Below are 17,451 nucleotides of genomic sequence, written 5' to 3'. Positions count from 1 at the left end.
AATTTAAGCTAGCTGAGACTCATAGATTTTTTTTCTTTTTTTTTTTGTTTTAAATAAGGAAGCTGGTAGGATTGAGACTTTTATTTATTTTGACTTCTGTATATATCACAGATATTTCTTTTTTTAGGAAGCAAATGTTAATTTAAATGCCATTACTGGGCTTCCCAGGTGGCATAGTGGTAAAGAATCCTCTTGCCAAGGCAGGAGACACAGGTTTTGTTCCCTGGGTCAGGAAGATCCCCAGGAGGAGGAAATGGCAACCGCTTCAGTATTCTTGCCTGGAGACTCCCATGGACAGAGGAACCTAGCGGGCTGCAGTCCTTGGAGGAGGGTGGCAAGGAGTCAGACATGACTGAGTGACTGAGCATGTGTGCATGTACAGTAGGCTAGTACGTTATTAAGGGAGACAACCAATCAGAATTACAGACTTCATAAATGTTAAAAGTTACTTTCGTGGGACATAACAGTCTCTGAGTCTGGATATATTTGGGACTCCTTGATCAGAAATAACAATTTTATTTTATTTTGCTTTTATTCATCATTTATTCTTTCACATCAACCTACATACAAATATTCAATGGCAAGAATGTGACAGGACCTCATTAAGAGCACAGTAAAATATAAACAAAAAATGTGGAAGCTCAAGCTTTATTTTTTTTTAAAGAAGTAACAAATAATTCTAAGTTATAATAAATGCTACAAAGAAACCCACATTTGATATGAAGACAGAAAATAATAGATCGGAAATAAGATTTTTCATTCTTCTTGACTACAGTAATCTTTTGTTCTTTGAGAAATAACATTTTAAAGGATAGTTTTATGATGCCAAAGTATATTGTCTTTTTCTGAAGTTATAGGAAGAGTTTATAATTTTCTCCTGATATTGGTGAGAATTTTTTTTTCCTCAGTAGTTAGGAGGGCCTATAATTTTCAGGATCAACTGCTGGTGTTTCATTTCTTAGCATTAAAACTTATAATCTGGAAAATAATGAGATTATTAACAAATGAAATACAAGGAATGCAGTTTTTAAAACTTTATATTTAATTGAAGGATAATAGCTCCACAGTATTGTGTTGGTTTCTACCAAACATCAGCAGGAATCAGCCATAGGCAGACCTGTGTCCCCCTCCCTCTTGAACCTGCCTCCCACCTTCCTCGCTGTCCCACCCTTCTGGGCTATTACAGAGCCCTGGTTTGAGTTCCCTGAGTCACACAGCAAATTCCCATCGGCTGTCTGTTTTACATACGGTAATGTGTATGTTTCCATGTTAACTCTCTGTTACATCCTTCCCTCTCCTTCTCCCCCACACCTGTGTCTATAATTCTGTTCTCTATGTCTGTCTCCTTTGCTGCCCTGCAAATAGAAGGAATGTAGTTTTGCATCTACCTTTCATGTTTGCTTCTCTCTTTCTCAAGGCAAAGGCACTTTTGCTTCTGAGTTTCCTGGGTTCATTTTTTCAAAACATGTCTGCCTTCATTGGGCTTTCTTGCCCACATAGGGCTTTATACATTAATATATTTAATTTACTACTTTGATTATCAGCCTTCTATATTTGTTAAATATATACTGGTGTTTAAATGATTAGAGCTTTTAATGGGGATTGTGCCTTGCATGTGTTAGTTTTGTTAATGTTAGGCTTTGTCTTTGTGGTCCCAACTGTGCCAAATGTAGTTCTGTTAGTGAATTGCGTTCCTTTCCAGGAAGTTCTGTCAACATTAATGGAGTGAATGTTTATCCCCACTGAGCCTGAGAGCATAGTCCAGCCATTACCTGCAAACCCAAAACTTTGTTTTGCGTTATGTGAGAAGAATTAGGGAAATGTTGTGCTTTGTTTAATATAATATCATTTTTATTTTAATATAAAAGCATTTATTCATGATTTACCATTGAGAAGATTGATGTGCTTGAGAGATACAGTGTACACTTTTGGTCACCCTTGCTGTACTCCCTACTCACATCCATGCTTGAGAACCATAGTTTTGTTGTACATCCCACATGGCTTCATGTCAAGTCAGGGCAGGTGACACTCCTTAATCACGGCCACTTTATCACGATGGTTGTCTCACTGAAGGAGCCGTCCGTGAGGGCGGGTAGTTGATGGTTCTGTGTGTTGACAGACTGTCCTTTTCCTTTATTTGCTTAGCAGTTCAGGAGATTATAATGCTCTTTTGTTCTTTTCATTTGCAGCTGAGCTGCTGTTTGTCCACCAGCTTAAGTCCAGTGGACATCTTCTTAAGGTTAAAGACTTTCTGTTTTTGGCATATGTAAAATTATTTTCATCTTAGCTTTAGGTTGTTCGTTTGAGACTCCTTATCACTACTGTAAGTCTTAGTGACATTGATATTTTCTGTCAGTGTCTTTTTACAGTTTATAAAGGTATGATACAATTAAATGATTGCACAGACACTATTGAATGGAAAAAAATGGAACCTCACTGTACGGTAGCTGAAAATATTCATTGATTAGCCAGTGTATGAATATTTGACTTAGTTGTGTGAAAGACTGTTCAAGAATAGATAAATATACAATGGTAAGGATTCTTTGAAGGTTAAATTGACAAATGTAGAGGACTGTCTGCAAACAACTGAACAAATCATCTGAGGCCTTTTAGGGTTGTTGGGTTATTGTAGCATACTGCATTTTTTTGTTTATCCCAATTCACTGCAATATTGCCATGATCAGATGGGTATTACTGCCATATTCAGTGAGGCTGTCTTTATGAGGGTTAAGTGACTCTCAGTATGCTTTCAGTCTATAATTGAAATATGTGAAGATTTAATATTTGAACATTTTCCTGTGGGCTCTGTATGAAGTGGTAGTAGATTGTTTGCTGGAGGGAATTTGTATCATTATGCAAAGATAGCTCTTTCCATGATTCCATGCTTTCAGGAATAAAGGGACAAAACCAGCCCTAGGCAAAACTGTGAAGTACTACAAAATTGTCTGCATTCTCCCTTTGCTTTCAGTGCAAGTTTTTCTTTCCTCAGTGTCGGTATTATGTCCTGTTCTTGCTGACACAATAACTGATATTTTATATTTTGTATGCATAAAGCCAATATTTTAAGTCCTTGGGGACCTAAATCTGTTGCTGGTTTCTTTAAGCATTTACAGTGGCTTGTTTCCTTAAGTCTTTGATAATGCTGACTGTGAACTTCTATTTGTTTGATCTTAATCTAAGGCCCCAAGTAAGAGAGGGATTTGCATTTGCTTCTAAAGGGACCCAGAGACCGCAGCATCGACCACTTTAGTCTCCCTTAGCAGTTCTTGGCTTAATGGGGCTGTCAAGTTCAGTGTCCCAGTGGCCAGGCTGAAGGCTTAGGTCTCCCAGTAGCTGGCTTCATCCTCAGGGATACCCTGTCCTTAAGAGTTTGCTTTTTGCTCAGTGTTTTACTTCAGATTCAAGCCACAGAGTGTTCACTTGTGGTTATTCTTTTTGGTTATGGTGCTGGGGTCCTTGGGAGATTTCCTTTACTTTCTGGAAGCCCATTAGTGCACTGAAGAGTTTATTTTAGCCAAGAACTCATTATTTTTGTACAGGAGGGCTCTTTGGAGTAACCACTCCACAGTACTGCTGCCAGTGGAAGGCAATTATAGTTTCTTACAAAGTTTAAAACGAATTTTTCAAATGAAGGAAGATATTGGATATTGAGAGACTGAAGATAGAAGCAAAAAAGAGGCAGCCTTGGCAGGGAGAGCTGGGTAGAGCAGGGGCTGTGGGCTTGAGGGGCCTGAGAACCAGTTAGCACAGCTCTGTGCAGATTAGAAAAGAGACTTGTCAAGTCCAGGTAAAAGGCTTGCTTGAGTACGTTTTATTGGCACAGAGTAGTTCAATATATATATGTTAAAATTTTTTTTTCATTTATTATTTTTTATTGGCATCTAATTGCTCTACAATATTGTGTCAGTTTCTGCTGTACAACAAAGTGAATCAGCTATATGTGTACATATGTCCCCTCCCTCTTGAGCCTTCCTCCCTTTCCCCATATTTATTTTTTAAAATTATTTATTTTGTAGGACTTGCTCTCAAGCATAGTGGATTAAATATACATGATCATCTTTGCTCTCTCCTGAAACCCCCAGAAAAGATAAGTAAAGGAATTTTGAACAAGTTATAAATTTATTAGGTTAAAGACAAAGAGGGGGAGACAGTGTTAATCACAATTTGCAAGTTGGAAAACTGAGTGATGCTGAGCTAAACTGACCACTGAAAGCTGGGAGCTAAATGCCTTCAGGGTTGGAGAATTCTGGAAATAAGCCAGTTCTTGCCACAGAACTCTGGAGAGGTTTAGGAATTGGAAGTGCCAGGTGTCTCCAAAGGCAGACAAGCAAGGGGATTGACTGGAAGGTCTCTACTCTTGTGACGTGCATCGTGGGACCACCCCTTTCCCAGTTTAATACTGAAATCTGTTCTCTATAGAGGCTGGACCAGCGGGGCCTCCCTGTATAAGTTCTCGGACACAGTGGAGGCAGTGGTGTAGGGAGAACAGGGTTGGGAGAAGAGGCTACATGTAAGAGTAAGGCGTCTTGACTTGGCTTCTAGAATGCTGACACTGGGGTTTTACCCACCCCACTTCCTTTCCTGCCATAAGTGGATACTCTTCTGAATAAATGAACCAAAAAACAGGGAAAGACTCAGAGAAACTGACATTTGGGTGCCCTTCTGTGAAGCATCTCAGAGCCCTCTGCTGGCAGCCCCCGCGTGGCAGGCTGTGCCTCTGCACCTGGAGCTTTTGGCAGTGGGAGCCAAGGATCCCATACAGGTGAGAAAACTTACGATTTGTGAGAGACCAAAATGAACAAGAAAAAATTATATGAGATGGAAATTTACGGAAAAAAAGTCTGTAATCACACCTCTGGAACACAACCACTTTCCTTCACATTCACGTCTGGCTTAAAACTGTTTTGAAGCTCTTTGGAATTACCTTCCAAATCTGAGGTGTGTTTGGAGGTGCTTAGGCTCCCACGATGGCGGGCTTTACTGCTCTTTTTCCGTTTGCTCTGGTCCCTTACACCTGGGGCCGATAAACCAGAAATTGTGTTGGGGGCACACAGTTGTGTTGAGTGATATGTATTTTATTTTTGTCTTAACATAAAACTTCATAGTTTAATCTCATTAGTTATGGATAAATAATACAAAAAAACCCCCACAATAGTTGAAAAATGTGGCTCAGAGAAAAAAGAAAGTGTAGATTTAGCATAGATTTATTCTTTTAAAATATTCAGCTTATAAGATTTATAATCTGACTTTGCAGAAAAATAAAGTGTTTCTAGGAATTCTTGACTTGTTTTTGGTCATATAATAGGTGAGAGTGTGATTCATGGTATTTCTTTCTCTCCCCTTCTTTTATGTAATCGGTGGAATAGAATGAATTAAATTTTACTAACAGCACATTTTATGATGAAATCTCATAGACTGTATTATCCTTGAGGGTAAACAGAAGCATTTCTGTTTGACCACAGTAATAGCACTCAACCAGAATTATTGCAGATTTTATTGGAATGGGTAGGACACAGGTTTATAAATATTGTAATGCATGGAAATGTAGACCAGTTTTATTTTTAGAGAACAGTGAATCCATTTGCTTTTCCTTAACTGATTTATGGAGGCATGTTTGATTTTGCTAATTAGAAGCTTAAGTATGATTTTTAACACTTTAGGATAATGCCAGTATTAGCTTTACAACTAAAATAGACAGTAACCTAGACCCGCAGAAAAACCATGATTTTTCTGAGTATGAGTTTGTAATAAGTGTAATCTAGCTATGTGTCTTCATTTTAAGAGTCTTGCTCTGAACTTTCAAGTCCTCTTTGGAGTGCGGCTCTGTTAATTCTCAAGTTTTAAGTACCTGTATTAGCACAGTGTTGGGCAGCATTGAGAAACTGACAGTTTGACTTTTAAATTAATTAATTAATTTATTTTCGGCTGTGCTGAGTCTTCGTTGCTGCACGGGCTTTTCTCTAGTTGCAGAGAGTGGGGGCTACTCTTTAGTCTCGGTGCAGAGGCTTCTCACTGCAGTGGCTTCCCTTGTTGCGGACTCCAGGGCACATGGCTTCAGTTGTTGTGGCACGTGGGCTCAGCAGTTGTGGCTCATGGACTCCAGAGCACAGGCTTAATAGCTGTGGTGTATCTTCCCGGATCAGGGATTGAACCGGTGTCTCCTGCATTGGCAGGCAGATTCTTTACCACTGAGTCACCAGGGAAGCCCTAGTTTGACTTTCTGAATGTAAAGAAAACAGCAGCCATTTGCTCTCTGTCTTTTAATATTCCTTTCAGTAACAACGTGTAACCTGATTTAAGTGACCCGTATGTTTCTTTTTTCTGGTTGCTGCTTAGTTTTCTATCAGTGATATTTTTTCCCCTTCCTTGAGTAAGTGCTGTAAAAATTTTTCTTTTCTCCCTTTCTTCCACACCTGCCATCCTTCTGACTCTGATGGGAGGCGTTTTATCATGACAATGTTTTATCATCTCTGGTTCTCTCCCTAAGGTCAAAATGAGACAGTTGAGTCTTCTGTATGATACCGAATGGGTGCCAAACAGAAAGCACTAACAGGGACCAACCACAGCTTAGTTTCAGGTATAGATTATTAGAGCTGTGAAGTGACGTGAAAGTCTCTCAGTCGTGTCCAACTCTTTGCTACCCCATGGAATTTTCCTGACCAGAATACTGGAGTGGGTAGCCGTTCCCTTCCTCAAGGGATCTTCCCAACCCGGGGATCGAACCCAGGTCTCCCACATTGCAGGAGGGTTCTTTATCAGCTGAGCCACAAAGGAAGCCCATTAGAGCTGTGAGTGACCAGAAATCTTGTCTTTCTTTATCTTTGCTTTCTCGTGTTTGTGCCTCCCTCTGCTGATACTCCTAGGGACTACTGAAGTGGCGTTTGGGCTTTAAAGTGGGAGAACCTCAAGGATGGGGTGAGGTTTCAGTGGCCTTGTTCTGCAAAATATTCTTAATAAAAGATTGTATTTATTCATTGTTTGAGATATTTAAGTCAAGGACTTGAGTATGTATTGATGGCTGTGTAGGATATCACCTTGATGTGTAAAATGATCTGTGGTATTTGCAGTGTCTTCCTTAATGTGGCTCAGAATACTCACCAGGGATTTGTAGGGTCTTCAGTGACACTTGGATTGGTTGACTGGATTTTTTTTTCTAGCTTTGTATAGAAATGGGTCTTTAAAAGTAATTTGTAAATTCCACCCCCACCCTCCCTTTGGAAGTCTGAATTTAGGTTAAATCTGAACTCTGCCACTTATTGTAGGTAAATAGCCTCTTTGAGCCTTGATCTGTGAAATGATGATGATACCTACTCCTTAAGAGTTATTGTTAGGATTAATGTGGGCTAGAGAGAATGGAATGTTTATGATTTAAAGTATTAAAATATTTGGCTGGAGCTATAGAGGCAATTTAAAACTCTTTAAGAGATTTAAAAAAGCACACACACAACTCTGGTTTGTAAAACTTCACAATACAGTAAACACATTCAAATCTCTGCAAAGTCCTTTACTTAGAGGACATCAATTTACTTTGTCATGGACCTGCAAACTGTAAGAAATGCATGAATGTGTTACTGTAATTTTTGGCAGGTGAGTTTTATATTTACTTGCTTTTAATTGAAACTAAGGAAGATGTTTGGCCTCATATGGAAGCTGAGTGATAAATGATGCGTGGAAAATAAGGCAGTATGAGTGACTTGCTTAATGTAAAGCCTGATAAGCAGTCAAATCTTATCATTCTTCACTTGCCTTGCAATTATTTGCTTCTAGAGTAACCCCAGAAATAAGAATATAGTATTATACAAGAATGTTTTTGTTTTAGTAAATGGAAATTGTCAGAAATTTCACTTGGAATTTGCTTATTCTTATCTTTAGTTTTGTTAGAACTTTGGCCTTGAAATGCTATGTTTTACTTGTATGAGATGGATTTATCAACATTATTTTCATTAGGATTACATTGATAACGAAGCTGTGAATGTACTCCTTAGTTAACTGGCTGTTAACTTGACTGAAGTCATGATTTGGATAGCACATGGATCCAAAGAGAGGTCTTTGTCACCATTTTAAAATTTGAAATTTAGATGTGTTTACATTCCTGGAGGGAAAAAAAAAATCCAATTAGGTGCCATCTGTGGGTCCTGAGCACTTGTTCCCTCACCTCTGTAATTAAAAAACTTGTGCAGGCTGCTTGGCTAAACCAGGGGTATGTTAGTAAACTGGTCAACTTATTTGGTCTAAAATGTTCTTTAGGAAATCAGTGAGTGATTCTGAAGGTTACTGGGTCTGGGTCACCACGTTCTCTAGGGTAAGGCATGGAATGACAGTTCAGCAAATACATACTGAGTATATATTATTAATACTTGCCACAAACCACTTGTTGGAATAGGTTATTAACTCGCATGGGTCATGTTGGACAGCTCTGGAGGAGAAAGATTGAGTTGGCTCTGACTTTCTTCCACTTGTTGAGCTAAGTGGTAGTGACCTACTGCTTCTAGAGTGAGACTTAACGTGGTTATTGAACTTGAGTCTTGCTGTGTATTCTTTTTAGCATTGATTGATGTCTTCAGTATGATTTAATATTCTCTTCAAGCTTTGCACTGACCTCTCAGAGGGCTGCTGTGCCAGTTACTTCTATTTATGGCAAGGCAGGAAGGAATTTCTTCAAACTGAATACCAGGTGATATTGTGGTCTAGAAAAAAGAATTGCTAAACTTCTCTTTGAGATGCCAAGTGCTTTGATGTTTTAGAAGCAACTGCTAAATTTGGACTTGGACACCTGTATTCAGTTCAGTGAACATGTATTGAGTGTACATTATGTGCCAAACTCTTCGTCTGTTTCTCTTTTTCCCGTAAGAGGGTCAAACTCCAGTGCATGTATATGTGCTTGCAAAGTTGCTTCACTTGTGTCCGACTCTTTGCGACCCTTCGGACTGTAGCCCACCAACCAAGTTTCTTTGTCCATGGGATTCTCCAGGAATACTGGAGTGGGTTGCTATGCCCTCCTCCAGGGGATCTTCCTGACCCAGGGATTGAACCCTTGTCTCTGGCATCTGCCTGCACTGACAGGCAGGTTCTTTACCACTAGTGCCACCTGGGAAGCCCCAAAGTCCAATAGGGGCCTGCAGGGGCCTGCTTTACTTGTAGTCAAAAGCTCTGGGATAATGCAGCCAGCATTTACAATAACAGACTGATGCACAAGGCATAGATGCTGTGCAGATGATTGTTTTAATTTAGGGTGAGCAAGAGAGTTGGGTGTGTGCCAGTGTTGAAGGGTATTCTGAGGAAGTGGATACTGGGAGTGAAATGAAAAAGTAGTGGGTTAGAAAGAAGTCATAGAAACTGAGGGAAGAAAGAATTTCGTAGATATAGGTGTCAGTACTGGAAAATCTCATGGATGGAGGAGCCTGATAGGCTGCAGTCCATGGGGTCGCTAAGAGTTGGACACGACTAAGCGACTTCACTTTCACTTTTCACTTTCATGCATTGGAGAAGGAAATGGCAACCCACTCCAGTGTTCTTGCCTGGAGAATCCCACGGACAGGGGAGCCTGGTGGGCTGCCGCCTATGGGGTCACACAGAGTCGGACACGACTGAAGTGACTTAGCAGCAGCAGCAGCAGCGTCCAAAGCTGGGAGCCACATGTGATCCTGATGGACTTCATAAGTTAGAAAGTCACTTAGGTTTGAGAAGTTTGGGACATAGGAGCATTTCTGTTGCAAGAGTAGTTTGCAACCAACCTTTGCTGCTTACTTTGTGACTTGGGAAAGCCATTTTGACTTTGGCTCTTTGTAAAGAGGTGTTTAGACTCTCAGTGGGTTCCAATCTATAATCAGTGGGGCTCCATGAGTTCAGAGAAGGCACTTCTGGGTCTGCAAGGAGATCAAGGTTAAGGTCAGATTTTCATTGGGCAAAGAAGTGCAGGTAGTCTATTTCTGATTTAAAACAGCTGGAGCAGCTTGAGTTTTTATTTTATATACTTTGACTTCAGTATAACTTTTATTTGAAAAGACATAGTACAGTATAAGAAATTTGAAAACCGCTGGTCTGTTGAAGTCATAGTTGCCTTCAGACATTAAAACCAATATAATTAATAGCTGGCATTCAAAATTCCTCTACTAGATGAAGATTATAGTAGATGTTGACTTGCTCAGCGTATAGATTTTATTCAGAGGGCAACTTAGTATCTGAGTTTCTGTAATAATGATTATTCTCATTAGAAATGAAAACTGAACTTCCAAACAACTGAATTCTACTTTATACTTTGTTAAAAAAATTTTTTTATATGTCTCACCAGGTTCTGACTCAGAAGATCTTTTGGAAGAATTGCTCTGCTGTTTGATGCAGTTAATCACTGATATTCCACTCTTGTAAGTTCTGGCTAAGCCAGGATTACTTTTTTCTTCTTAGTGTATTGAAGATGCTAATTGATCGTGTTGAAGAGTTTGTGGGTTGTAGTACTTTCATGTATCACTTTTATGTATGCCTCCGTGTACATCCATGGGCTTCTTGCTGTCTTGCGTGATAATAGTTAGACTTTGGTGACCCGTCATCAACACACGAATTTTATGTTGTTGAGGGGAAAATAAACTCTTTAGCAACGTGAAGCATATGATAAGCACAGAATTAATCTATTAATTCTAGGGTTAATTAAATTTAATTAATCTAGGGTTTGAGAGAAAAGCAGTATGAATCTGATACATACATGGTAGATATAGCTCTTTGTCCATCCATTATTTATTCTTCCCTTCTTCCTTGCTTCTGGATTTTATATCTGGCCTCTTTTGGAGAGGTTGGATTTCTATTTCTAGCTTCTCTTGAAGCTGGATGTGGTCAGTGAGATGTAGGGGGAAGTCCTCCAGTGAAACTTACAGGCACAGCTCTTTACGGGGTCCTGACTCACCTAAGAGACATATTTATATTTTCATCTGTGAGAGCCCACTGTCCTATTCCCCAGAGTGTGGGCAAGATCTCCTTAGAGTTGTGTTGGACATTTTGGCACCATGAACTAAGAGACTTACAGCAAAGTCTGCTTTGAGGGCATTGAGCTGCTGAACCAAAGTTCAACCACTACCTCTACTACTACAAAGATCTACCACTACCCTCTTCCTGCCCCCACCCCTGGAGTTCTCATGTAAGAAAAATAGACCTTGTTTACACTGTTATAACTAGATTTCTGTTACTACAGCTGAAGCAGTTCCTGTATAATTCAAAATGTTTGTTACTTTTAAAACAGTTATTCTCAACCTTATTTGTCTCTCAGAGGAGCCTTTTTAGAATTTTTTTTTTTCTGAATTGCCTCCCCAGAGTCCTAATGAAATTTGAATACTACAGATACACTGAATATGTTTATATGCTATGACTTTCTGGAAGGCCATATATCATTATAATATCTGTGAAGTTTTTCACCCCTGGACAAACCAATTTTCACCCACTGGAGGGTGATCTCTCACACCTACTATTGAGAATGCATATTTTACTATTTAAAAAAATTTGTTTATTTTTGGCCACACCACATGGCAGGTGGGATCTTAGTTTCCTGACCAGGGATCTAACCCATGCTCCTTGCAGTGGAAGTACAACATCCTAGCCACGGGACAAATGGGGAATTTTCGAGAATGCACATTTTAGAGGAGTTATTTTTTGAAATGAAAAAGTAGGTTTTAAGATTTATCATCACAAAATCTCAGTCTGTTTGGAGATATTGTTGGAAATAAGCCCCTTGCCTGTGGCCCAAAAGGAAAGATGGGTATTTGTGAGAAAACAGGCCTCTGTTGTGCATGAGCGCAGCATTCAGAATTGTATTGTGACAGTTGCTCAGTTGTGTCCAACTCTTTGCGACCCCATGGACTATACAGTCCATGGAATTCTCCAAGCCAGAATACTGGAGTGGGTAGCCTTTTCCTTCTCCAGCGGATCTACCCACCCAAGGGATTGAACCCAGGTCTCCCACATTGCAGGTGGATTCTTTACTAGCTGAGCCACAAGAGAAACCCTTGTATTATAGGTTTATTGTATTATAGACTTAGAAATGAGAACCACCAAACCCTGTTGTGACCTGGTCTGGTCACGTGCAGCCTGGAAGGTAGGGCTGAGAGAGCTGAGTTATCACCGACAGGGAAAGGGCATGGAGAAGGTGTCCCAGGTAGTGGAACTCTTATGATAGACACAGTTCTTTACATGCCTGGTATCCTTTCTCACCTTCTTCTCCAATATTGTTGGGGTAAGTGTGTGCCCAGCTTAGTTTACAGGCTCTTTGGGAACTAAATGTGGCTCCATGACAGTTTGGGCCAGTTACACGTAAGCAGAAGTCAGGAGCTTGCAGAGCATGTATCTTCAGCTCATTGCCCTTGGCCCTTCTCTTCCTACCTGGATGTGGAGGCAGTGCTCTGGCCTTCTTGAATCTGGGCTGATGGGTGCCACACAGAAAGAACAGTGTCCCAGGAGCGTGGGGTGTTGGTAATGTTGTGGAAGGACTACACAAGCCCTTGATGGCTTATCTTTGATTTTCTTCTTATGTTAAAAGAGCAAACAGTTACTTTGGTTAAGCCACTGTGGTTAGCTTTCTGTTACATATGGTCAGGTGTGGGAGGGGACATATTGCTTGTTGTCAGTTGTTTAGTTGCTAAGTCGGATCTGATTGTTTAGCGACTCCATGGACTGTAACCTGCCAGGCTCCCCTGTCCATGGGGTTTCCTAGGCAAGAATACTGGAGTGGGTTGTCATTTCCTTCTCCAGGGCTCTTCCCGACCCAGGGATGGAACCCACATCTCCTGTGTTGGCAGGCAGATTCTTTACATTTAGCCACCAGGGAAGCCCTGTGTATTGCCTGCCATTTGTTTATTATAGTACGTGTGAGGCTTCTTGTGTTCCTGATGTTAATTTTAAAAACAGCACCACCTCTATTACATTTGTTATTACCAAATACCAGCAATTTCATATATATCCTAAATAAGTTCCTTGTTTTTGTTACTGTTGTTGATAAAATGTTGTGGTAAAGTTAAGGGGGATGGAAATGATAAATCCCCTTAGATAGTAAATAAGCCGTGAATACAGTGTAGAGACCAGCCACTTAAACACTTGGAGAGCAAGTAGACAGTGTTGTAATATATCAAACATTTCAGTGTTTTAATGTGTTTATACTTTTTAAATGAACTGAAAATGCACAGACAACCAGATGTCTTGTATTATGTACACTCAGCTTTAACCAGCTGCTGAAACAATTTCTTATGATTTAATGTTCTTGGAACTCCATCCTACAAGAAGGTTTGTCTTGGTAACAGTTTCCATGTGAAACCAAACTCCTCTTCAGATGTTTCATCTATAACCATACGGATCAGCTTATAATTTAAGGAGTCATATTAACCTATGAAAACTGGCGATGCTTTGACACACCTGACTATCATCTGTCTTGCTATAAACTTGAAGTTTAATGTGCTGCCTTAGTGGCTGAATAGCAAGAGGTATCTAATTTTAATGGCCTTCGTGGGTAATTCAAAACTTTTCTAGCTTAAACATTTGAGACTCTGAAATCATTCTGTTAATATTGAATGCAAGTGATTACCAAGAACTAGAGTGATTACAAGAATTTAGAAATCTGTAAATTTAATTTAACTGATTCTTCATCATTAGGAGAACAGGATCAACTGTGGTAAACTCCTAGAATTTCTAAGAATTCATCTGTAATGAAAAAATTTTTTTTTTTTTTTTTTTTTTTTTTAAGGGCAGTCAGCGAGCTTTATTAATTAATACTTGCAACTAGGATCCAATTGGATCCTAGTTTGAAGATCAGTTTCTCCAAATATTTCAGTGTTGACAAGAAATTAGGACCACTAATAAATGAAGAGTGAGTGACATTAAATTAATGATGACTTTAAAGCTGCTGAAGTTTTGAACTCATCAGTTGAGTTTATCCTTAATAAGAAAAACAGCAAAGAGGAATCCATGCAATTAGCAGCAGCATTCTTGTAATAAAACCAGTCCAGGTTCGATGCACGATACTGGATGCTTGGGGCTGGTGCACTGGGACGACCCAGAGGGATGGAATGGGGAGGGAGGAGGGAGGAGGGTTCAGGAAGGGGAACACATGTATACCTGTGGCGGATTCATTTTGACACTTGGCAAAACTAATACAATTATGTAAAGTTTAAAAATAAAATAAAATGTAAAAAAAAAAACAGCTATTGACAAAAACAGGCATAGCATATTTTCTTTGAACTTGGACACCTTGCTTAATAAATTAAAAACATCACTATTTTAAAATAGAGGTAGAGTGAGAAAAGTTACCAAAAAAGGAAACAAAAACATATTTTAGTAATCTAAGCGAAAGCACCTGAAATCATTTGGAAACAAAGCATGCTGCTGCTGCTGCTGCTGCTGCTAAGTCGCTTCAGTCATGTCCGACTCTGTGCGACCCCATAGACGGTAGCCCACCAGGCTCCCCTGTCCCTGGGATTCTCCAGGCAAGAACACTGGAGTGGGTTGCCATTTCCTTCTCCAATGCAGGAAAGTGAAAAGTGAAAGTGAAGTCGCTCAGTCGTGTCCGACTCCTAGCGACCCCATGGACTGCAGCCTACCAGGCTCCTCCGTCCATGGGGTTTTCCAGGCAAGAGTACTGGAGTGGGGTGCCATTGCCTTCTCCGAAAAAATTTTTTAAGTTGTAAGTGGATTCTGCTTCTCAGTTTGGATTTGTTGATAAAATATTAGTTCAATGAGGTGTTAATCTTCAGTGTCAGATTAAAATTGCACACCTTCTGGGAATCCTTCCTTATTAACCCCATACCTCTCAGCTTTTATAAATATATTTAAAAGAAAGATTAAGTCACACATGGTCTTGTGACTTGACATTTTTCAGTGTGTATTGGGTTGATCCACTAGAATTAAAGTGTCTTTCAAAAGTAAAACTTTGTCTTTTTACTGTTGTATCTTCTTGATCTCAAGGAGTTGAATGGGAGAGGAATAAGATATGATAAAGGTATGTCTCTTAAGATACTAATGGAGAGTGAAATGGAACATGGTTGGCAGGCTAGAGTTGAAAGCACTACACTTAGAATTTGGGACACTGGTAGAGGTCTTCCAGTTTTACCATGGAGGCTGGATGGAGACCCCACGACAGTACCCAGTGATTTTTAGGTGGGGCCCTAGCAGCATAAGCAGCAATGTTGGATGGGCCCAGTACTTGATGCTTCGAGGACTGCTTAGGATGCTTTTCTTATTATGAAAGAGAGTTTATTTTGAGAGCTTGAGCAGGGTTTCTTTCCTTTTCTGTTTGCTGCTGTTTCTGTCAAAGCTTGCTCTCTCAGCTGTTTACAGTGAGGCTGTTGTTGAGAACAGACTCTGCTCCTTTTCTCTGGGCCCCAATCTGGACGGTCCTAGGAGGTCTGCTCAAAGCGGGCCTTGCTGTGAGCTCCGGCCTCTTCCTCTGAGATCCATTTATGTGTCTTCTCCTTTATTAACCTGTGAACTCAATAAGGAGGAAGGACCAGGGCTCCTTAATTCTCAGCCTGGCCCTGATGGGCAGATATTTTAATTCTGTAATCTAAGAAACTTTATCTAGTTTTGTCGTAAGTTATATATTGATAAAGATGTGATATTCATAACCAGTTGCCTTCACTGCCTTTTCTGGGGGAGTGTGTGTGTGTGTGAGATGGGACTTAGCCTGCTGCTCAAGTGCAGGAGGTACCTGGTATCATCTACTGGCCTTGTCCGTGTTACTCGTTCTGCTTCAGTCACGCTGGTGTTCTTGCTAATTTGGAACTTATTTGCCAACCCACTCCTGTCTTTAAGGCCTGTGACCTTCCTTCTCCTGCCTTGAATATCTTCCCTCAGACATCTGCATGGCTCATGTCCTGTCCTCCTTCAAGCTTCCTTCCTTGTGCTCAAAGTTCGGCTTCTTGGAAACAGTTGCTCTGCCTGCCCTAAAATAGCACCCCTTCATAGTCTGTCCTTTCATCATGCTTTATTTTTTTGTCCATATGCTTATCACTACTTTTCATATTATTATTTCATGTTTTTTTGTTTCTCAAATAGAATGAAAGCAGTGTGAAAACAAGGGCTCTTCCTGTGCCAGCACTTTGTTTTGCTCACTTCTGTCCCCTTAGTATTGAGGTTAGCCTGGCATGTGGAGGACTCAAAAAATAATTGTTGAATGAGTAAGTCCCGGGGGCACAACGTATTCAGTGTGCTTAAATGTTTTGTTTGTTGCTCATCATGTGGTCTATATGGAAACAGGGTACTGTGCTAAGGGATAGTCTATTGCAGATAGAGTGGCTCAAAGCCCCTTGCAGTTGGTGAAAAAAGTGAAAGTGTTTGTCACTCAGTCATGTCTGACTCTGGTACATTGTATTACAAACACTAGGTGTCTTATAGACGTTAGCAGTGTGGAGGGGCAGCCAGAAACTGAAACACTGAGAAATCATACCTCACAACATTTAAGGAAATGGTAGATTGTTGTTGTTCAGTTGCTAGTGTTGTGTCCGAATCTTTGTGACCCCATAGAATGCAGCACGCCTGGCCTCCCTGTCCTTCACTGTCTCCCAGAGTTTGCTCAAACCCATGTCCATTGAATCAGTGATGCCATCCAACCATCTTGTCCTCTGTCGCCCCTTTCTCCTCTTGCGCTCAATCTTTCCCAGCATCAAGGTCTTTTCTAATGAGTCAGCTCTTTGCATTGGGTGGCCAAAGTATTGGAGCTCAGATAATTAGCTATAAATGCTGACTAGTCTGGGGCCATTTAGTTTAGGGAAAATCAGTATTATATCTCAGTAATACTCTTGCCTGGCAAATCCCATGGACGGAGGAGCCTGGTAGGCTGCAGTCCATGGGGTTGCTAGGAGTTGGACACGGCTGAGCGACTTCACTTTCACTTTTCACTTTCATGCATTGGAGAAGGAAATGGCAGCCCACTCCAGTGTTCTTGCCTGGAGAACCCAGGGACAGGGGAGCCTGGTGGGCTGCCGTCTATGGGGTCGCACAGAGTCGGACACGACTGAAGCAACTTAGCAGCAGCAGTCCTTAGATTATCCCTTCACAGTGTAATAATTTCTTTTTCATTAAGTTAATCTGCAAAAATATAGATATTATGAATATACTTTGCTATGTCTGTTTACTGTGTTAGACCCTGAGCAAAGAAAGACATGACTTTGGAAGAGCTTAGAGATGGATGGATGCATAGAAAGCCCACTGAGAGGAACAGTTGATACATGCTGCAGTCATTTGGGGCTGTAGTGATGAGCTGTGGCCAGACCTTCAAGGAGGCAGAGTGGAACTGCATAGGGACCTTTGGGGTATATATCATGTGTTTGGGGAATACAAGTAGATTCATTTGATTAGAGCAGAGGGTTTGTGGGAGGCTAGGGCTAGAGAAGCTATGTTGTTTGATGAAGTAAAGACTTGCATGTTAGAAGGACTAAATGTTGATTATGTTTAAGGTTCTCTTTATTAAAATGTATAAGAACA

The 17,451-nt window shown here is 40.4% G+C and overlaps 1 protein-coding gene across 5 annotated transcripts in view; it reads left to right on the top strand.

The window, feature by feature from the left end:
- Window positions 1–17,451, top strand: part of DYM (dymeclin) — a 400,054-nt gene that overhangs the window by 63,160 nt on the left and 319,443 nt on the right. For all 5 annotated transcript variants that reach the window (XM_055559056.1, XM_055559054.1, XM_055559053.1 and 2 more), the window contains one exon: window positions 10,292–10,364. In XM_055559056.1, coding sequence (XP_055415031.1) covers window positions 10,292–10,364 — 73 coding nt within the window. The remainder of the gene's footprint in view (window positions 1–10,291; window positions 10,365–17,451) is intronic.

Source organism: Bubalus kerabau, chromosome 21, assembly GCF_029407905.1.
Source record: "Bubalus kerabau isolate K-KA32 ecotype Philippines breed swamp buffalo chromosome 21, PCC_UOA_SB_1v2, whole genome shotgun sequence".
In the NCBI taxonomy this organism is placed as follows: domain Eukaryota; kingdom Metazoa; phylum Chordata; class Mammalia; order Artiodactyla; family Bovidae; genus Bubalus; species Bubalus kerabau.
Note: the sequence above shows the minus strand (reverse complement) of the source record. Positions and strands in the feature narration are given on the sequence as shown.